The 23,521-nt window shown below is 27.7% G+C and overlaps 3 protein-coding genes across 4 annotated transcripts; 2 read left to right on the top strand and 1 right to left on the bottom strand.

Annotated features, from left to right (window-relative positions):
* Positions 1 to 88: 88 nt before the first annotated feature.
* LOC122521394 lies at positions 89 to 8,328 on the top strand. Of its 2 annotated transcripts, XM_043642090.1 has the most exons (20): positions 89 to 565; positions 838 to 1,307; positions 1,427 to 1,875; positions 1,951 to 2,129; positions 2,213 to 2,613; positions 2,699 to 2,876; positions 2,967 to 3,178; positions 3,270 to 3,445; positions 3,523 to 3,650; positions 3,736 to 3,870; positions 3,964 to 4,098; positions 4,177 to 4,306; positions 4,400 to 4,962; positions 5,037 to 5,408; positions 5,500 to 5,815; positions 5,905 to 6,197; positions 6,324 to 7,198; positions 7,296 to 7,429; positions 7,609 to 7,787; positions 8,048 to 8,328. In XM_043642090.1, exons 2-20 carry the CDS (start codon positions 877 to 879, stop codon positions 8,309 to 8,311), a joined length of 5,550 nt encoding a protein of 1,849 aa, XP_043498025.1. In that variant the 5' UTR covers positions 89 to 565; positions 838 to 876; the 3' UTR covers positions 8,312 to 8,328. The 2 variants fall into 2 exon arrangements, with proteins under 2 accessions (XP_043498025.1, XP_043498026.1); XM_043642091.1 differs by lacking the exon at positions 8,048 to 8,328 and having other exon boundaries at positions 7,571 to 7,756.
* Positions 8,329 to 11,382: 3,054 nt separating this feature from the next.
* LOC122521033 (phosphoenolpyruvate carboxykinase [GTP]) lies at positions 11,383 to 15,544 on the bottom strand. Its single transcript, XM_043641413.1, has 8 exons — positions 15,480 to 15,544; positions 14,832 to 15,216; positions 13,839 to 14,090; positions 13,523 to 13,707; positions 12,923 to 13,317; positions 12,472 to 12,819; positions 12,133 to 12,399; positions 11,383 to 12,034 (listed from the first exon to the last, which is right to left on the bottom strand). The coding sequence occupies exons 2-8, from the start codon at positions 15,134 to 15,136 to the stop codon at positions 11,576 to 11,578; spliced, it is 2,211 nt and encodes a 736-aa protein (XP_043497348.1). The 5' UTR covers positions 15,137 to 15,216; positions 15,480 to 15,544; the 3' UTR covers positions 11,383 to 11,575.
* Positions 15,545 to 20,453: 4,909 nt separating this feature from the next.
* Positions 20,454 to 23,289, top strand: LOC122520560 (PHAF1 protein CG7083). Its single transcript, XM_043640652.1, has 8 exons — positions 20,454 to 20,709; positions 21,265 to 21,347; positions 21,429 to 21,656; positions 22,015 to 22,224; positions 22,315 to 22,464; positions 22,537 to 22,701; positions 22,785 to 22,961; positions 23,054 to 23,289. The coding sequence occupies exons 1-8, from the start codon at positions 20,646 to 20,648 to the stop codon at positions 23,249 to 23,251; spliced, it is 1,275 nt and encodes a 424-aa protein (XP_043496587.1). The 5' UTR covers positions 20,454 to 20,645; the 3' UTR covers positions 23,252 to 23,289.
* Positions 23,290 to 23,521: the final 232 nt, after the last annotated feature.

Below are 23,521 nucleotides of genomic sequence, written 5' to 3'. Positions count from 1 at the left end.
ATTACTTTTTAAAGTATAATGATCCCAACTTGATTGGATCATACTGACCACATTGATTCTTGACATGTGTCATCAGAGGGCATGTCAAGCGCTTTGATGTAATACCGACGACCTGTTGGTACTTCTTTAAAAGCAGGGATCTTGATTACTCTTGAATATTCTAAACCTGGTCTCCAGGATATAATAAGGAATGCTTAACCATGTGTTTAACACGCGATGGATGTGGAAAAACCTTTAATTCAAACTAGCAATAAGTGTCTATACTATAAGAAGATTGATAAAATAATTGCAAAAAAAATTAGATTCACTATATTTTGGTAGCGCCACTCCAACGCAGTGGAGAGAGACTAAAGCTAAAACTGTAGGAGACGCTACGCTATTCCCTACAACTCTTCATTTTCAAAGATAGTGTAACATAACCTTGAAGCTTTGACGTTTGGTAAATTAATAGAAAGTTACCCCCATGAAATAGCAAGATACGATAAAAATGATTGTGATCTTAGTTGTTCTTGTTTTAAATCGTATTATATAACGTTAAAGTATAAAAGTGTCTCCTAAGAATTTGGTTAGTTGAATTTTATTGTCTATGTATCAAGATATATCAATAGAACTATAGGTTTATATGTGATTTGCATTGAAAATGCTCCTTCGTAAAGTATATTAAAAACGTAACGTTTTAATTATCTTTAAAATTTATACATTTTGTTTTTATCTCTACAGTGATTTTTTAATTATTTTTAATTTATATTAATTATTTCGAAGATTAAGAGATTAAACTGAGTAGTTGAAATAATTTAAAACATAAATTCTAACTTTGTTTTATTTCTTTTTATATAGGTTTTATCATAAAATATATTAAACGTTAGTTGGGGTTATATGATGATGACTGAAAATAAAGCTAGCGGAGGCTATCAAGCAACTGTAAATTTCCATGAACATAGATTATTTAAATTGCAATGTTTTATTAAAGTATCAGATATACAGCATAGCGCTCAATGTGAATATGAAAAGAGATTATTTTTAGCGCTATCAACTGGAAATGCTGATATTATACTTTATTACAAAAAAGACATATCTTCCATACCAATTATAAAAAGAATTCCTTGGTTCAAAGGAGCTCATAAACAAATAACAGCTTTTTGTTTCGACCCATACGGGTCTTGGCTCCTTGCAACTACGAGTGATAGTTGTTTATACATAATTCCTGTTTTAAAATTAGTCGATGAAAATTGTACTGTCAGCGAACAATGGCGCACTGATGATATAACAATGGTTACATATGTTGGTACACAATCTTCACATTCCAAGTAAGAAAATGATTTTATATAAATATATTATTTTTTGATGTTAATTATATAGATAATGTAAACTTAATTTTATTATCATCCATTTATGTAAGATTTTTGTTATACTTGTATATTTATAGACCAACAGCACTAATTTGGTGGCAAGATACGAAGTCATCCACAAATATAGGTATTGTTGGAAACGAATATGGAGAAGTAATGTTAATAAATCTTGAAAATGGTCTGCAAGTAGGCACGGCTCATGTTAATGGACATATTATTAGTCTAAATATTTGTAAAGAAAAAAGTAATGATAGTATCTCACTTTTAATAACAAATAAAACAAAACAGCAATGGCGTTTACTATTGGAACATCGTGCATATAGTTGTTCGCGTCAATTTGAAAATGAAGAAATGTTTACACACTCTCCGACAAATGAAATGATTTATGAAAATACAAAGTCTTTTGCTTCTACAAGATCTAGATTACAAGGACTTAAACAGTTATCTGTAGAAAAGCTTGCTATTCTTAGACAAAAATTAGTTGAAACTAAAAATCAAAACTTAGGAGAAAACACACGATATCATGGTGATTGTTTTATTTAATATATAATTATAAAAACTCGGTTCAGTTTAGTAAAATATGCTTTTATTACTTCTACAGATACTGGAACTAATAAAGGTAATAATTCACCAATTCTCAATATTGATTCATGCTCTGAAGATTACATTTGTACAATGAATCCAGAACAAATGTCGAAAGATAAGTTTCTTACGCCACAATATGACAAAAAAGGCCAACAAATATATACATGTTATAATTTTGAAAGCAGTCATGTAACCGTAAGAATAATTATATACTATATACATAGTATATAGAAGAAAAAGGATAAAATTATAATGATTTTTATATGTTTTGTTTCTAGGTACACGGGTCAGATTTTGATGCCAAACCTTTATCTATTCATAAAGTACCTGAAACTTGTGAGAATATTTTATTAACTCATCGATTATTCTTTGTTACTGATGTTACACAATATACTTTATATGTACTATCTGACCAAATGTCTGAGGTCAATCCGCACAGAGATTATAAGTTTAATCCAGGGTGTATCATTGATCAGTTTTCTTTTGAGAATAGCAAAGAAATTATTCATGCTGTATATAAATTTATTAACTTTACAAATATGACGTCTGAAAAATTATCTTATGACGTTGAAAATTCATATACATTATCACCAAAAATGAAAGATATACAAATTGAGACACCTTATGTAGAAACTTGTATAATTGTAACAAATTGTGGAGTATATGGAGTTGTGCTAAGGTTAATCTATGTACTTTCATTAAAAAATTGTAATAAATCATCAAATATTCTATTAAATGTTAATATATATTTTCTTTATTTTTAGGAAACCATTATTATCTGTTTTTATGGAATTAGTCTTAAAAAGAAATGAACTTGATAAAGCAGGAAAATTGGCTTTGGTATTCGGTATGAATTCACAACAATTATTTGAATATGTTGGAGACATATTACTTACAAATAGAGAATTCCCTCGTGCCGTAGCTTCTTACAAATTATCCAAGGTATAGCAAATTATTATTAACTATTTAATATTAATATGTTTGTAATTAAATTTTGTTCTAAATTCAAATAAATTTTGTTATTACTTACAGTGCGGATTATTAAAAAGCATTCTAAAATTTGCATCAGCTGGTCACACCTCAGAGCTTTTAAGCAGTTTAACACATTGTTTGATTTCTCCTGGTATTAGTGAATTGTCAGCTGCAACAAGAATACATTTATCAAATTTATGCATTCTTGCTTTCATAGAAATGACATTAAGAGCTGCACCACATCAATCCAAAACTATTTATAAGGATTTCTTGTGAGCATGAAAATCATGAAATAGAATATATAATGTAAAATATTATCAGATTCAATTTAATTGATTCATATAATGAAAATATTATTTTCAGATACTTTTTATCTACAAATTTATTTTATGATGAACTTCTAGCTATTAATATAGCAGGTCAGACCTGTCTTTGGGAAGTTTTACACCATTTGGCTACGCAAAGATGTCTTTATGGACAAATGTTGGATGTTCTTATGAGAACTATACATTTATTTGATGTGAGCAAATCTATGCCATGTAGGTATATGTTTATATCTAATGGAATGAATTGAAAAATTCACAAATAACATGTAAAAATAATATTCACATTTCAGATGGTTTGTTAATATGTTTAAGTGAACCAAACTTGATGCAAGGAATGCTGATAAATCCCAATTTAGCTAGAAAACATATTTCATTTATTATTAATAGTATTTCAGAGTTACAAATTTTTGTGTTACAAGTAAGAATATTGATTTAATTTTATTCTTTATATTCACATTTATGTTATATACATCATAATATTTTATTATGATATTCTTGTTTAGAGATTAATAACTTTATATGATCCAACAAATCCAGTCTTAAGACCCAGATTGGTTAAATGTAAAGCACGGCACAGGACAACTTCTTATAGTTCTCAATCTAGTCAATGTGATTCTATAGATCTTGCAGAGAATAATGTAAATATAATCATAGAAAAATATTATAATTTTTTTTTTTTTTTATTATATCAGGAGTTTAATATCTAATTAATTTAATATTTTTATACATAGACAGAAGCTGATACATTAGTGGAAGAAATAATAGAAACATTTTTGTTAATACTACTTACTTTGATTCATAAAAAGGTCTTGTTAAATCAAAACTCTAATTTAGGATATAATATCCAATTAATGGGAACAAGAAAGGTATGTTATATTTGATTACAACATGCCATTGTTGAATCGTAATTATATTATCAAATTTTCTCTTTTTTTCTATTAAAGCAAGAACACATCAATCGTGTTTCAAGCATTGATTTCAAAAGAAGATCTTTAAGCGCAGGTTTTTCTCATGTTGCGCTTATTAGAAATGGTGATGTTTACACATGGGGTAGTTCTATACAAGGATGTTTAGGTAAAAGAAAAGTAGTATACATTTTTTAATCAAAGATTTATACAAATTTTAAAATATTAAAATCTTTCTGATATATGTATATATAATTTGTAGGTACTGGGTCCTCTGTGTTAAGATATGCTTTACCGAATAAAATAAATTTTTTTCGCAACATGGAAATGGAAGTTTTTAGTGTGTCGTGTGGACATTGTCATACCTTAGCGGTAACTAATAATGGTATTTATGCTTGGGGATCAAGTAAATATGGCCAATTAGGACTCGGTAAAGTGCTACAATGTTCTAGTCCTGAACTAATTACTAGTTTGGCTCAAGAAATGATTATTGATGCTGTAGCTGGGCAATACCATTCAATGGCATTAACTGCGGATGGACGAGTTTTTACTTGGGGTTGGGGAGTTCATGGCCAATTAGGTCATGGAAATACTGATAAGCGTAATATACCCACACTGGTTAACTCTTTATTAGGTATATTTATAAAGCACATTAGTGCTGGCCATGCACATTCATTAGCTCTATCAGATGAAGGTATTGTTTATTCTTTTGGATGCAACGTATTTGGACAATTAGGAATTAGTAACAATATTAAAAGTTGTGTACCTATGAAAGTGTTATTGTCTGAAAAAATTTCTTTGATAGCTACTAGCTTTTTTCATAATGTAAGTAATCAAATAATTATAATTTGGAATTCATTTTTTGAAATTATTTGTTGAAACTTATTTATTTCTTTCAGTTGGCACTTAGTACCACAAATAAGTTGTATATATGGGGCGCAAGTCCTAAAGTTTTAAAATTACAAGCACAAGCATTAAAAAAGACTCGCATATTGGAACAGCAAGAAGCTAATGAGAAACAAAGTAATAATCAAGAGAAAAATATTGAAAAAGAAGGAAATGATACTGCAACGAATAAAAATATACAGGAAACTGCTAAAGAAAGTAGTAAACCAGTTTTATCAACAAAGATTTCATCTAGTCTATTACGAAGAAAGCAATTTGACGGTACAAGCATAAGGAATATTAATGTTGGCTTACTTGAAGAATCTCAGGCACATTTAAGACCTTCTGTAATAGATACGAGTTTAGTCAAAGGACGTATTGTACAGGTTTGTAAATCAGCTTTTAGATATTTTCTTATATATTAGTATAATATTATATTAAATAAAAGTATTATATAATATTTTTGATGTTTTATAGATAACAACTGGGTGCCATCATAATGCTCTCTTAACAAAAGATGGTTCACTATATACTTGGGGTTGTAATATAGATGGACAAATAGGCAATGGCACAAAATATGAAGTTTCTATTCCCACACCTTTGAGTTACAATCACGCAGCACTTTTTGCTCAAGTAGATTCAATAGCAGATGATAAAAATGGAAATATAACTAATCCAAAAGAAGGAAAATCAACTCAAATGGAAAATTCTGACAACAAGGAAAAAGTTAATTCTACGATTAAATCTATTGGAGTTTATTGTGGATATGACTATACCGTTGCTATGCAACCAGGTAAAGATGTTGCTTCAATCTCAAGTGTGTAATTTTGATAAAAGATTTATTTGATTATATTATATCTTTGTTAAATTTTCCTTATCTAGGTGGTACCATTTTAGCATGGGGTAATAACAATAGAGCTCAATTAGGCCGAATATCTATCAAAGATACACGAGATACCGATGAAAAGCTCGTAGTACTTAAATCTTCTAATATAATTTTAGATGTCCCTAATATTCCCGCACCTATTATTTCTTATCAGAGTTACGATATTCCTTCACTTGCTGGTTTTATTTCTCCTTTGAGCGTTATTGAAAAATCACCAGCAGAATTGACGCTTCATTATGTACTTGAACATTTTAATGGATTATACGACTCGACCAAAATTATGGAAAAGGTTAATATATATCGGTTATTTATTTTATTTTATTTCATATACAGTTACGAGTCATAAATATTAAATTTAATCTTTTATTAATATTTGTCTATTCTTATATTTTTACATATATGCATTGTTTTTCAGTGCATTGAATTAGAAAATTATCAAGCATGTTCAAACGTGGCTGCTTTACAACATAACTTTTCTGATGCTTTTTCATACCAATTGAAGGCATTAAGCGCAATGAATTTCCAATTGAAATCTGTAATGGTAGAAAATCCTGATGAAGCAATAATGTTGGATAAACAAAATACATCTGATATTTCTTCTTTAACGGAAAAATTACACCCTATTAATTGTAATTTGAAAAGAAATACTGAACTTTTTAACAAACAAGTTGAGAAAAATTTGATCGAATCTGTAGAAGATTATGCAGCGAAAAATAAAATGAAAATACCATCGAGTAAATCTTTGAATAGTTTACAAACTCTTGAAGAAGGTTTGTATGCTTTTGATTGTCAAGGAGGCTCAGAAGAATTATGCAAAGAACCAAAATGTGAAGATATACCTCTTGACATTACGGAACATGTCTTCGATTCTGATACTGTTACACCTGATCCTGAAAAATGGATAGAGCATGATATTTTTGAGAATAATTTATCAATAGAATATGGGAAAGCTAATATTGTAGATATATCTTCAAAACCGATAGGTGTAATAACAAATAATGACAATAAAATGACAATGAACGAAGATAAGATAGACAAAAATTATAAAAAATCTATAAATGTTAAAGAAAGTAGACATTTCCAAAAAAATAATCTTGTAAATGAAGCTATAAAAGTACTTAAATTTTACTTACACGAAGTTGAAAACGAAGCGGATGTTGTTAAATGCAACATATTGCAAAATACGCTTGAATTTTGGATACAACATGATTTATCATTTCAAAGTTTGGAAAATATTTTTTTTGAAAATATACATACAATTTTTTATCCTCTAGGATTATTGCTATTTTGGTAAGTGTATATATCCAATACAATTGTAATGTGTTATGTATTTTTTCTATTTGTCATTTCATAGATTTTTAAATTTTTAATATATTTTTGTTCACAGTCAGGAAACAATGGAAATGTATTCTGATGAGAATAAAAACGATGAAAAGTCTACGAGTATGAACATGACAGATCTGTTTTCATCTAAATTTTGTCTACAAATTTGTTCTATGTTATTACAACATATAAATGAAGGTAAGTTGGAGAGATAATGTGTTTTACTTATAATATATAAATTTTGTGAATATTAATAAATAAATCGTAAGCAAATTATTACATTTTATATATAAATTCTACAAAACAATAAGTGATCTATTGAAAGCTATATTGTTGCAGATATAGTTATGCACAATAAAGTAACACATATATTTTAGGCCAACCTACTCCTGAATATATTAAACTTTTGTCATCTTTAATGGCTGATCACTATGGAGTACCACTTACTGGATATCCTGGTTCAAGTAGAAATAATACTTCGGCAGAGATGATAGATGGAATTATTAGCACAGTGTCTACAGAAAATGATACGCCTAGACCATTTGTGCACATTAAAGTAAGATAACTTTTGTTATATCGTAAATAATGGTGTATATTATGTATCTAGTAACAAAACTACAGTTGTATAATTTCACCAATGAACTCCTGTAAAAAATCGCACTACTTGATGATAGAGATTGTTAAATGATCCAACCTTTTCTTCTACAATTATTTTTTTATCTGAATCCGGCACAATTACTAGATACATTTTATATATATCTTTCTTATATTACTTATAATTTTGGATGAACTTTGCTAATACAAGATTATAATCAGGATTCAGATGCAGTGTGTAGTTTCCTTGCAGTGGAGGAAGATTCAATGGTATTTACTTGTGGGCACCATTATCCACTTTCTTTATACCAAACAAACATTATTCCAGCAATGGAAACTGAACTACTAACGTCAGAATCATTACTTCTTCCATGTACAGCACAATATTTAGGAAAAATGTTATCTCAGACGTTAAACCCAGATATTCTATGCCCTTTATGTATTCCACAAGCATTAAGAGCACTAGTGAAAAAAGATAATAAATAATACGTATGTACCTGAGATTTCAATTAAATATATTAAAAATGTACATTTTTCACGTATATATATATATAAAAGAAAGAAAAGAAATATAAAAAAGAAAAAATTAGAAATGCATATGTATAACGTCATAATTTAAGTATTGCACAATAATATTTGAATCTATCAGTGCCATATTAATCACATGTTAGAATGAAATGGTAAAGTTTTACATTTCATAATTATCATTTTTTTTCGCTTTTTATATTATCTTCAGATATATATAACTATAAATTACTTCAAACTTAGAATAATTAAATTAAATTTGCACAGTCTTATGAAAATGCATTAAATACGCACATTAATAAGACTTGAAATGAAATAATTTATGAATTTGAATCAATTCTACTAAAAATAAAAAAAGAAAAAAGATATACGACTATATCTTTTTAAATGGAAAACATTTGGAAATGTTATTCTAACGATAAATTTGTAGTTTTGAACGAACAATGTTCATCGTAATAGTCTGAATGAAATTTTGTTAAATAAATTAGTATACATAGATATCTCTCGTATATTTTAGAAGTAAAAATTTAAAAAAACATTTTTAATCATTTTAGATCTGTCAGAATGAACTTTTATTAATTTTATGGTGTTATTTTGATGCTATAATATCATGGTTTTATTACAAATAATTTAGAAGTTAGTAAATAATTAAAAAATAATATTTTATTATTACTAATTTGAAAAAATGTATATCATATAGTATAAATGAAATTGGTATATTAATTCATAATTTTTTAATTTTATTAAGATTGAATAAACACATCAAGTTTTTTATTTATATATATATATATATTTGCTAATTAGTTTTGAAAAAAATTAATTTTAACATTTTAAAGGGGTTCATTTTATATAAACAATCTTAACTTTAATTAAGGGATTCCTTATTAGTAAAATAATACATACATCTAACATGTCATACATTATAATCGTGGATTTATAATGGACAAAATATCATAATAATTTACGTGTACTATACACAATTTTTTAAATATTAAAATTCAGAACAGTAAAAAAAAGAAAGACAAAGATAAAAAAAAGAAAAAATAATTCCTTTAATTAAATATAAAACGCACAGGGGTAAAAATTCAAAGAGGGAAATGATATAACTATATCTAAGTTTAATATATAAACGAATAATAACATATAAAGTATTAATAATTGAAGGCTGATTTCTGAAACTCACAAATCTTTATATATCACTCTCTAGTCATTATGATATGTGCAACGATTGTATAAATGTATGCATATTATTCAATGCAACAAAACTAAATGTATATTATATATACAAGTTTTCTTTTTTCAACTTAAATACATTAATAGTATTGAATGATCTATAATATGCATATTATACTACACATATTATTCTAGATTAAATATTGTTTTTTTATATAGTTAAGAATTCATCTTTGTCTTTTAATGAATCTGAACAAAAAACTATGTAAAAGAAGTCTTGGTATTTTTAAATTATTTGTTAATCTTCGTATTGTAATACTTTATCTATAATCAATGAACAAATTATAATCCTAACTTAAATAATAGGAAAAAGATCTGTTATTCAATTTGAAACATTATTTTATTAAAATAATTTAATAATATTGTTTTAATAATTCAATACTACTTACGCAATTTGATATCAATTTTATTATTTGCTATTATGTATATATATATGTAAATTCTATTATATGCGAATTGCATTATATTTGGTTATAAATAATTCGCTTGAGGTTTTCTTTCCTCTTCTATTTTCTTTCTTTGTATTTAAATTTTTCCATGACGTTCGAACATATACTATATATGTGACAACCAAAATATATCAAAAATTAATTTTATGATTAGACTTTTGTAATGAATAATAAATATATTTGGAGTGATGTATTAATTCAATTAAAAAAATCTATATCTATAGATATATATAGGATGTCTTTTTAAAACGTTCGTCTCCGAGTGTGTTCGATATGATTCAAAAAAAGAAAAGAAAGGAAAATAATTAATAAATTGCCTCGAACAATATATAATATACATTTAAATAGTTAATAAATCTTGTAATATAATTTTAATTTATATAAATATGAATGTTGCGAATATATAAATATGTAGAAAGTCTTTCATTAATAATAATAAATAGTGAGAAAATAGTGAGAAAAGTAAAACAAAAAAAAACATACGTTGAAGAAGCAATTAACAAATTAATTGAATAATAAAATATAATAAAATCAATTAGATAGAATTAATGTGTTTTATTATAAAAAATACAAAAAAGAAAAAACAAAAGAATTCATTCCGTTCCCATATACAACAGAATTATTGTTAGACATTTAATTTCTTTTTTATTATTTAATTTGATCATTACATAAACTATAAACTTAAACTATAAAATACGAAATCACATTAGCGGAATATAAAGATATAGATAAAATATTTTAAATATACCACTAAAAATGTGCATTTAACATTCATCCGCGTTCAATGCGTTACCTTACGCGCAATATTCTTATCTGATTAACTAAATTTTAAAATCAATCAGACTTAAAAAAAGAACAAGATAAAAAGAAAGTTTCGTATAAATTTCGAATAAATAGATAACAATATGATGTATATAAAGTTTACAATAAAAACCGCGCCTCCCGTATAAATAAAACTAAAAATAATTATTTAATAACCATTTATATATGATCACACACACATTTGTGATTATATAATGTAAAACGATGAATGTGTAAGTTTAATTAAAAAAAAAATGTTAAATATAGAAACGATAAAAATATTAATATACAAGGTAAACTAAAAGTAAATGATAAGTAAATGATAAGATTTATTTTGAAATTACATATACGATTATATTAACTAATACAATTAAATTTTATTTTACACAGTAATATAATGCAAATGTATCGAAAATTTTATCAAAAAGAAAATACCATAAAATAAAAATAAAATAAATCTTATCTTATCATTTATTATCCATCTATTTTTGATTCACCATGTATAGATAATTAATTCCAAATAAGTATATATATCTCACAATAATATTATTTAATACTAATCAAATAGAAAAATTTATTCATTTATAAATTTATCTCATTGTCAGAAAATGTTATACACCTACATTTAATATCTTAAGTAGATCTTTCTTAAATAGATCTTTCTTTCGTTGATCAGGAAGAAGAAATATCTCGTTATAGAATTTTTCAAACTTTCAGTCAAGTAGAGATCATAAAATTGATCTTAAATATTATTAATATTTCTTTCTAGATTATCAAGTTCAGATAAAATAGCTTGTGGAAGATCATTACCAACTTGTTCATCGAAATACTTTTTCAAATCTTTCACCTCTTTTTGCCAGAAGGATTTGGGTATTCTAAATAATTCCTCTAGATCGATATCTTCCTTCAAATTTTTCAGATTAAGGGAGTCGATTTTCGGTATGAAACCAATCGGAGAATCTCTGGCTATATTTTCATTCTCTATTCTACGAAGTATCCAATCCAAAACACGAGAATTATCACCGTATCCTGGCCAGAGATATTGTCCTTGAATATTTTTTCTAAACCAGTTAACGTGAAAGATAATAGGTAACTTGGCATTTTTCACATTAGCCATGTTCAACCAGTGATTGACATAATGTCCGAAATTGTAACCGAAAAATGGTCTCATTGCGAATGGATCGTGCATGATTATTTTACCCTGATGAAGAAATCACGAAATCATGTTATTTGAAATATTGGTATAGAATGAAACAAATCAATCAAACGATTGAAATGTAAGATTTATTTTAAATTTACCTTATATTCTGCAGCAGCTGTTGCTTCGGATCTCATCGAGGCTCCAATGAAAACACCATGTTGCCAGTTTCGAGATTGGTATATTAATGGGACACCCTCTGGTCTACGACTACCGAAAAGTATCGCATCGATTGGTACCCCATTTGGATCTTCCCAAGCTGGATCAATTATTGGACATTGTTGAGCAGGTGTACAGAATCTTGAATTAGGATGAGCAGCCGGAGTTTTTGAATTCCTGTTCCATTTGTTAAATCGCCAATCGGTAATCTGTAAGTAACGTTTCAATTTAACATTTCCTTTATCTTCTTATTATTTATATTTTTATTTTTTCGTTCTTACCTCAACGTTACCGTCAATTTCTTTTTCCATTCCTTCCCAAAATACACCACCGTCGCTCGTAGAAGCAACATTTGTAAAAAGAGTATTCTTAAAGATCGTCTTCATGGCATTGGGATTGGTCCCCATGCTTGTTCCTGGAGCTACCCCAAAGAATCCATACTCTGGATTGATAGCACGAAGCCTACCTTCGTTGTCAAATTTCATCCAAGCGATGTCATCACCCACACATTCAATTTTATAACCCGGAAGTGTTGGTTTCATCATTGCCAAGTTGGTCTTACCGCAGGCACTTGGAAACGCAGCAGCTATGTAACGTTTTTTACCATTCGGATTGGTAATTCCTAATATCTGAACAAAACAAACAAAACAACAATAAATACAAAATAAATATTCGCAATTCTCAAACTTGAAGAAAAGATATAATTCAATCGAATGATTATTATTGATTTACCAGCATGTGTTCTGCAAGCCATCCACCATCTCTAGCAATCGTTGATCCAATTCTTAACGCGAGACATTTTTTACCAAGCAAAGAGTTACCCCCATAACCACTACCATACGATATTATTTCGTTTTTTGCAGGTTTGTGAAGAATAATTGTTCTTTCTGGATCACACGGCCAAGAAGGATACACGGTTACCTTAGAATCCGTTCTAGGAGTACCAACCGAATGTAAACATTTAACGAAATCATTATTGCCAAGTATTTCCAATATCTTTGTACCCATTCTCGTCATGATCTTCATCGAGCAAACAACGTAAGGAGAATCCGTTATTTCTATACCTATTTTTGAAAGTGGAGCTCCTATTGGTCCCATGTTAAAAGGTATCACATACATCGTTCGATCTAAACAATTAAAATGAATTATTTTTTTGTAATTCAATAATTCCATCTATTTCCAATCACAATATATATTTTTTTGTCGAATATTCTTCAAATTCCCGAAACAATATTGTATATCAGTAAACCCACGGAAAAAGATCAAATAATGTCTGTAGATTGATTTGCGCGAGTATATCATATGTGGGATATTACAATAAATTCAACTAACTTTTCATGCAACCTGGAAATCGTTCGAGAATAGCTTTGTCCATGTTGTCAGGTGAAATCCAATTTCCAAGTTCACCAACAACACCTTCCTTAGGTGTCGGTATTGTATCATTTTTATTTTCCGTACTAATAAATGTGCAACGTTCCACGCGAGCTACATCAGCTGGATTCGTTCTGGCCAACCAACTGTAATGATATAAATAATTTCTTTGTTTTTTTAGTTTTATTTACTTCTTATTTTTTTGTTTTGTTTTTTGAATCTAAAATAAGAATACTACTCTTTCGTAAATAATAAACAAAAAGTTTGCATAACTAACCAGTTTTCGTATTTTGGTAAAGGTTGGATCGTTTTATTTTTTTCCAGAAGTTTTAATAATTCAGCATATTCCGTTTCACTTCCATTGCATATGTAAATGTCCTTGGGTAAGCATAGACTAGCACATTCCGCGATGTAAGAACGAATTTTTGGAGAAAGAGGTACACTCGATACATTCAATAATGGAATTTTACCAATGGTATCGTATCCATTATTCAACGCTTCTGCGACACGCGTAACCAAATTTGAAACTCTATAAAATTATCATTTAATTTATCAGAATGATATCGATTAGAATAATGTAATGATTATATATTGAGATAATTAATGATTTATTGAGAATTATTAAAACAACAAATTAATTAATAATCGAGTTTAAGTTTTTAGAAACGAATCTTTCGACTTTTTCTCGATATTGTTATTTTTAATTATTCTTTTTTTGTTGTATTTTTCCAACAAACAATGATACACAAAATCCTTGGCATTTAAAAAAAAATACCTTTCGCATCTTTCATATCTCTTCTTATTTCTTGTATGTAAATGAACATTAAATGTATCAAAACCTGTTTTTCATATAACAATTTTGAAGATAGTACTATTCGCATTAGGCATAATAATATATTTATATGTATAATAAAGAGTAATTTAAATAATCTGTTTACTTCAAAGATTTACTCATGTTTACGAAATGTACTTGAAATCTCTTGAAATATTGTTATAATATTATTTCCATAAATATAATGTAAACAAAAAGAATTGTTTAAATTCTATTTAAAGTACATCTCTTGTTGAAAGATTTTACGATGACAATAAATGTGCATTTAGATAAAATCAGTTTAGAAAATATTGATTTTACGATAATAATTAATAATAATCATCACAAAAAAATGAAATTAACATTGATAAGATTAATTCTAATTATAAGATCTAACAAAAGATTTAATATATAGCAAGAAATGATATGATTAAGTAAAGATAATAATGTGTTACTCACTGTGTATGGTAAATGTCAGCTGCGTAAGGCATGTTTCGTTCTAATATAATTCGTTTCTTGTCAATAATAGTTTGCGTTGATATCGAAAAGTAAGTACGTTTTATTGTTCTCGAGGAATCCTTAATGAATCCAGAATAATTAAGCGAACGACATTGAAGGATAGTTCGAAGATGATTTCCAGTTGTTTCTCGAGCAGGACTGGTGTTACCACAAACTATCGAGAAATTGCGTAAATCGTTGAAGTGTCTTTTAGTGATTCTCCCAAAACCGCAGTAGACAGATACTTGTCCGAGTCCAGTAAGCATGTTGGCAAATTCTTTAAATTGTCGTCTTTTATATTGCACCGAAAGATGAATGCGGGGAAGAAGTGGAAATTTAAATTGACCTAAGGACAAATATATTTTTGCTTTTAAAGAAGTTTCTGAATTTCCGGTGATCTATGAACGTTTTGATGGAGGGGAAAATCTAATTCTTTATGTGTGTGTGTGTGTGTGTATGAAGTATATAAATGCACGTGCACATGTTTATGAAAAATCAATATTCGTTTGGATTAGTGTAAGAGATCGATGCAAAGATCGATCGATTGATCGGCAAATATGACAGCACGTGAACTATTTTGTTTTTCACGAATGATACCATGGACTATACTTTGCCTTTCTCGCCTTTGGATCGGTTCCACGTCTTTGACCGCTATTATATTACTCCCAACTAACTTGAGATACTTTTATTTGCTTGTTAGAAAAGAAAGTAGTTCGGTAGATTGTTCTAAAGATAAAATAACAAAATAAACATATTAATAATCATAGTATTAATATATATTTATTAATATTCTATTGTTATATAATAAATGTATTACAAAATAAATATATACTTTTAATGTTTCTTCTATTTATTCATTTCTAAGAAAAACTATTGCATCAGAAATTTTTTATGTACAATTATATATTTCTTTATATAATATATATATCAAGAGTAAGAGAGAGAGGGGAGATCGTTAGAAAACAAAGAGATACAATTATTTGCTCGTTTAGGATAAATATATTACTTTATAAAAATATAGTATCGTTTCATTTCTAACGAAAGTAATTATGGTTAGACAATCAAATTAAAGTGTTAAAAGAACGATACTGTTCAGAGAAGTTGATACAGACGTTCGAAAAAGTAGAAGGATGACCCACAGTAGAAATAGACAAAACTAGACAAGATAAGTAGCTCGATCTCGATAAGACTGTCGAACTTGCGTCTGATTCGTAACTAGATGCTATTCACCTTTTAATGAAAGTAAAAGCCGGTTCGTTCGATTTCCGATCGACCCACACAACGCACACACACACACAAGTAAATATTCTTTTATTGATATGTTTCATTCGTGTTTTGCGTCATTCCAACGGAATCTTACAATTATTTATGCATAAACAAATTCTCTCTCTCTCTCTCTCTCTCTCTCTCTTTGTCTCTATTTCCCTTACCTTTTTTATTTTCTATTTTCTCGTAATTATTTGACCATTAAAAAAGGATTTGTTGTATTTGATAAAATTTGATTGGTTTGAATTTGTGTTTATTGAATGTGATCGAATAAAATCAAAAGGGATACATTAAATGTTTATTTTTGTTTGTTTCTTTTTATGTTAGAATTATTTATATTATATTTGGAAAAATTTGTTGTGCGTGTGCGTGTCACGTATTTATTATATGTATTATATATTATTCATTAATTAATTCCTTTTTTTTTTAATTATATTTATACTTTCAAAGAATTAGGAAAACTTTATTTGCGAACGTCGTTAAGATTCGAGATTTTCGTTCGTATTCCGATGAGAAGAGAACGCGAACTGACAAATATGAAATTTCTACTTTCCTCGAAACTTTATTTACAAGACATCGTGTTGAATGATAAGCATTCAGAGTTTAATGATCTTATTATTTAATTTCTGATATTATCTTGTTATCAAAGATTTTTTATGTTGTTTGTTAGACATCTCACTTATGTTTAAATAATTTATTATACTTATATTCGTGAGTTTATAAATCTTTCGGAAATATCTTTTATTTTTTTATTTTTTAATTAACCAATTGTCGTATAAAAATGTATTTTTATTCACTGACAATGTGATTCGCATAATCGTCGGTATAAATACTCACACACGTATGCAATAATCAGAATACCGATGACAGATCTTACACGTATTCATTCCTAATTCATTCCTAGTTCTAACTTATTCAAATTTTTCTTTTATATCCTAGAAGAAAAATCGATACATGTCTAGAACTTCGAAAATCAATGCGAGAATATTTTACTTGTCATCAGCGTGGGTGTTTGTAGAAACAATCATGTGTTAGTGACTTCAATTAAATACGTGATAAAAGCGAGAGAAGGATAAATAGATCAATTGTACGAGGAAAATAATATCTTACGTGATTGGATCGCTGTATGGAACGATTTTTTTTGTTATATTTTTTTTTATCATAATTAACGAGTTTTTTATTTGTAACATTACTCATATATAATTTACAATGCATTTACTTCGACTATTCAATATTTTTTTATGAATATTTCTAGAAACTTATTTTCATTTTTAATATTAACGACAACAAAATATTACGAAAGAAAAAAAAAATAATTATATGATTTATGATTATCAGTATGAGTATTGTTTTATAAATATTTCCAGAAATTTTAGTAAATATTAATCTCAAAACAAAACATTAAGAAAAAAATAAATAAAAAATAAAATAAACAAATACCTATTGAAAAAGTTAATATAAATTTTTAAGTTTTACGATGAATCATGACAAAAAAAACCAATAAAATACATTAATGCTTATTGTAATGTAACAAAATACAAATATATTTTTTCCGTGTTTAATTAATCGATTATTATCGAATGCTTGTCTTTCGCGTTAACGACGAAGAAATAAATTTATTTATCTTTGAACTTCGTAAGAAGAGTTTCTCTCTTTTGCACAGATTAGATTTTGCTTGTTCTTTTTAATGGTAAAGGCTTGAACGACATTGTCGTTTGATTATCACGAGAGAAATGTCGGTCTTATTAATTATCAAACCCAGACAATTCCTGGACTACGGACTAAGCCAGGAGCGGATTCTGTCAAGGTACTAACCCGTTTTCAAAGAATTTCAACTTATTAACTTATTTAACTATAAATAATATTCATTAAGATAAGAAATCTGTCATAACAATTTTATAATTCATTCCATTCCAAAGTTCAATTATTTTGATTATAGTATTTTATTTTTTGGGGGTTTTTTTTTAATTATCAAATGATGTATACGCAATATTTCCGTTCTTTTATCGAAATATAAATAAAAGATTATTAATTTCGAGTAAAATCCGAATCATTTCGATTCCAAAGTTCATACAATTTTTTTTCAAATTATCCATGTTATCAAACGACATATGAAGAAGATTTTTGTAATTTTTTTTCTTACAATACAAATGAATATAAATTTTACGTAAAATTTTAATCGATTCACCGCAACATTTGCGTGTCTTATTAAAATACAATACGTGTCAACAAATTTATTTTCTCGATGACAACAACAGAATCGAAACGTGCGGATTTATTATAACGTGACTGTTATTAATTCATGATTGAAACACGTTCTACTTGATAATATAACAAACAAGAGTCAATATTTTCCACATCGGACCAGTGGAAACCTTAGATCGATTGATTAACCACTGTGTGAGCATTTGGTTTCGTAATGATCGTGTCTTTTTATTTTTTCTATTAGCTATCGTTTTGTTCTTAATATGCCATATATCTGTGTATATTTTTATAAACGTATAAGAATGATTTCCGCGATCGATGTTAAAAATCTTCCAAGACAAAAGTCACGTTCAATGAATAATATTTGCGATTATGTTAAGAGCTTACATTGGAACATATGTGCGGATAAATCCGGTGACGGTAAACCAGATTGGCCTAGTTTGACGTTAGAAATGTTTAGTCGATAACATATGGGTAATATGTATATTTAAATGTTCGATCAATTATAAATAATTCGTTAATAATTTTTAAATTGATTTTTATTTTTTGTACATTACGACAAATGTATGCTAAATTTATTATTCTTAAATATTCGTTTATATTATATATGTGTATTTTTGTTTATAGCAATTGTATTATAATTTTTATGATAGTAAAAAGTTTACGTAATTTTTTTATTGTGATGTATTTTTAAATCTTTCCTTTTAAATATTAATTACTGTTTTTGCAAAATAATCTAAAAATAGAAATATAAATTCTATAAGGAAGTAAACAAGATTGGAAATGTTTTTAAACTGATCAACAGATTTTCAAAATAAGTATTTAAAACATATTTAATCATTTGCATAAAATATTCCAGTCTCGCTTCAATTTCACAAATTATATGGATGGTATAAACAAACGTTTAATGAAGTTGTTGATAGTCTGACGTATCTGGAGGCTCGTCTGTGTGCTTTGCGATACGTTTATCGGTATTTATTGCATAACGGTAGGCTCCCATATGTTATATGATATAGTACATACAAATGATTTCGCAATTGCCATCGTTTTTCAAAATAAATTATTTTGCTTCTCGATTGCGTGAGATATATTTCATTTTTATCTTTCTACATTATTATTGCCTTGAAATAAATAAATTATATATATACCAAATATTAAACATTTATTTTTACTTTTTACATACAATTTATTTTTTTTTACGTATATTTTCTTTTTTTATTTAAATACAAAATATGTAAAGTTTTCAATAAACAAAAATACTTTATAGTATCATTTATTTAGATATTTGTTCTTTTATTTATTTTCTTTTATTTTTTCATACAATTTTATTTTTATCGAATAAGATTTAATATCAAGACAACAACGTGAATACAAAACTACTTTGACTCCTGTTTAATTTCTTATTTTCTCTGTTTCTATCGATATCTGCACATGTTTTGTTGAAGAAATTTTTATCGCGGAAAAAATGTTAGCATTTATCAATCTTATTAATTGTAAACACACTTCTGCAAGACTGCTTCCGAATTGCAAAAGTTTAGAAAGTTGCTTAATGTATTTAATATCAGAGAACCCCCTGCGATGCATTAATCAACTGTTTGAGAATATTTATCAAATGATCTTTAACCGCTCGATATACTTTGTAACAAGAGTGAAGTTTTAATTTCATACTTATTTATTGCTATCTTTGATTGGCAATTGTTCATTGCGAAATTTTACGATTATCAAAGAAATAATACTTTTTTTGAATCAAATTTGCGAAACAAATTTAAATATTTATTGCCGAGTTTCGTACGTAAATAAAATCAAATACGTCACTCGTTTAATAAAGAAAAATATGTTATTTTTGATATCGAAGAAATTCTTAATATCAATAAAACTTTAGTTTGTGAAAATATATACAAAATTCTTTTGTGGGAATAAATAAGATTAATAATTGAAAATGTTTAAATTTACGCTCGACAAAAATGGCGGCGTTAGATGCGATAGATCTACTTAAGGCCGATGCAGAGACATCTATGAGAACAAATAAGAAACTGTTTGTAAAAATGTGGTATACTTTAACGCGGTCGATAGTCGTTCATCGAAATTTTCTCTATCCTGTGGCTATATCAGCTGTTCGCTGCTAGTTCGCCAGCTGTAGCAGGGAGTTGAAGTTTATTGTTTGGGAAGCAATATGGCTATCTGGTGATTAGTAATTGTGCGATACGCTAGACAAAGAAACAACGCAGTTCTCATGGTATTTGGAGCCGCGTTGTACGTTAAATTGTAGTTGACTTAAGTAAGAAGTAAATATAATAATTAGGAATGTTGGAACTCGAGGTAGTGCCCGAAAGATCCCTTGGTTGTGAGCTGTGGGAATTTATTTTAGGCAAGTGACGAAACACTTTTAACGTATCGCTACACTTACTTACTTATTACGCGTTATTTCTTACGTCGAACCGATGATTTTATGAAAATAACATGAATTATTTAAAACCATTATCTTAATATTATTTTAGACTCGCGAAATTTGATCAACGATCTTATATTTACGGTGTACCTCTTTTATCTTCATCCTTCTATTTGTAAACACTTTGACAATTGCGTGTAAACAAAGAAATAGGATTCGAATGACAATGTTTGTTAATGATTATATAATTGAAGCTTAGTTGTTTTTTAGTATTTATCAGCAAATTCAACAACCATTATTAATTATACCATGTAATCCTATATTGTTTAAAAGCTTTTCTCTTATTGCATATTTATTAAGTTTTTCTTGTTATTGTTTTTTTTATTTTCATTTGTTTTATCTTGATTCAAAAATAGGGCCAAACATATATATAAAGATGTCGTTATTATATTATAATTTATACACTTATAGTAGGAAATAATTAAAAGAAATTCTATAATACTTAGCTATTTTTTAATAGACATTTCTTTTTAGGTATGCATTTTTCCCAGTCTGTATCAATAATACAATCTCAAGTGGGCATTATAAGAGGAGTACAAGTACTTTATAGCGATAGTGTAAGTAAACGATTATTATTTTCCATTGATATCTTTTCTTGTATTAATAAATAATTTTCTTCCTTCTTTACGTTTCTATAGAATCCATTAGAAGTAGATTTAGTAATAAACTTACCTCATGATGGAGTTAGACTCATATTTGATCCAGTGGTGCAGAGGCTTAAAATAATTGAAATTTATAATATGAGATTAGTTAAATTGAAATATTGTGGTTTGCCATTTAATTCACCAGAGGTGTTACCTTCGATCGAACAGATCGAACATTCATTTGGAGCTACTCATCCTGGAGTATACGACAGCGAAAAGCAGGTATAATAATTGTATTCCGTACACATATTAAAAACAAACCAAATCATTTATATATGCAAGTTATCCTGTAATTTATGGTACAAGCGAGCAAGTAGTGATTCTACATGGAAAACTAAGCCAAAAACAAGTTTGAAAATTTATTAAGTATTATGCGTATACTTAATCTAGTTTCAGTTTAATGGATTTCGCTATCTCATTATTAGATATTTTAGAGAGGATTTTTGTGCTTCTTTTTAGTTTCCACATTTTCTATTTAATCTTTTTATGTAGAATCTTCCCTTCTTCACTTGTATCACCAGTTACAGGATATCTTTTATATTTAAGAAATTTATTAAAATAATCTTTCTTATCTATTTAGGTTTTCGTGTTAAACTTCAGAGGATTATCATTTTATTTTCCAATTGATTCCAAATTCCAGCCAGGATATGCACATGGCTTAGGTTCATTACAATTTCCAAATGGAACTTCCCCTCTTGTTGCAAAGACAGCTATTTATGTTGGTAATATGGCTACTGGTTCCAATAGCGAAGAACACAATATGAAAGCCCCACCACCGCCATTACCACTTGTAATTAATTCTTTTTAATTAAAATTTTTTAAAAAGGCACAATGTATTTGGATTATTTGTGAATATTAATAAACAATAAAATGTTTACAGGTGTGTTATCATAATAATTTATATTTGGAAAAGGCTGAAGTAATACGCGATAAAACGCATACACGAGGACTCAGACTACACCTTTTCACTGAAGGAAGTTCTGTTACAAGGGTGCTATTAGAACCGAAAAAGAGTGGTCTCACCAAAGAAGTACTTATTTCTATTTACTTATAATTGTATGCGATATATTTAATGTTTAATGTAAAATTATTTCAATTATAGATTTTATTTGGTGATACTTGCGAAGATGTATTAAGTGCTCTTGGTGCACCATCAAGAGTATTTTATAAAGCAGAGGATAAAATGCGAATTCACAGTCCTCATGCACATAAACGTGATAAGATTAGAAGGTCTGATTATTTTTATAATTATTTTACGTTAGGATTGGTGAGTATTTGTCGATATTGAAAAAACATATATATTTATAAAATAATGATTTATTTAATATATTATTGCTGTGTTATTTTTAGGATGTTCTATTTGATGCCAAAACTCAGTGTGTAAAGAAGTTCGTTTTACATACTAATTATCCAGGACATTATAATTTTAATATGTACCATCGTTGTGAATTTACTTTAATTTTACCTCCGGAGAATAAATCCACAGAATCGGGAAAACTCATTGATGTTTCTCCTTCTCCAGTTACGGTAATTTTTTAATACACGAATAAGCTTTTTATTTTTTAATTTTTATTATTAAAATTATTTTCATGTAAATATTAAAAATAAATATTCCCCAGATCACTGCCTATACAAAATGGGATGGTATAAGTGAACAGTTAAAGGCAAGTGCACGTCCTGTAGTGTTAAATCGTGCATCCTCAACAAATACTACGAATCCATTTGGATGCACCTTTTGTTATGGAATACGTGATGCAATTGTTGAAGTTATGGCTAATCAGCACATTGCCAGCGTGACTCTCTATAAAGCAGCGTGACCATAATTATATTTCAATTATGGTGAACATTAGAAAAAGACCTTTAAAAAAAAGAAAAAATAAAAAAAAAGTAAGTCGGCAAAAAAGAAAGAAAGAAAGAAGGAAAGATAGAATGAAAGAAAGAAAAAGTAAAGCAAAGCAAAGCAAGAATCACATCTTTGAAAGAATAAAAAAACAGATAAATTCACAGTTGATTTTTTGGTTAATATCTCTCATAGAAGAAAGACTGTATGATATAAAGGCGTGTGTGAGATGGATATGATTCGTTAC

This window comes from Polistes fuscatus, unplaced genomic scaffold, assembly GCF_010416935.1.
Source record: "Polistes fuscatus isolate 324 unplaced genomic scaffold, CU_Pfus_HIC Scaffold4, whole genome shotgun sequence".
In the NCBI taxonomy this organism is placed as follows: Eukaryota; Metazoa; Arthropoda; class Insecta; order Hymenoptera; family Vespidae; genus Polistes; species Polistes fuscatus.
Note: the sequence above shows the minus strand (reverse complement) of the source record. Positions and strands in the feature narration are given on the sequence as shown.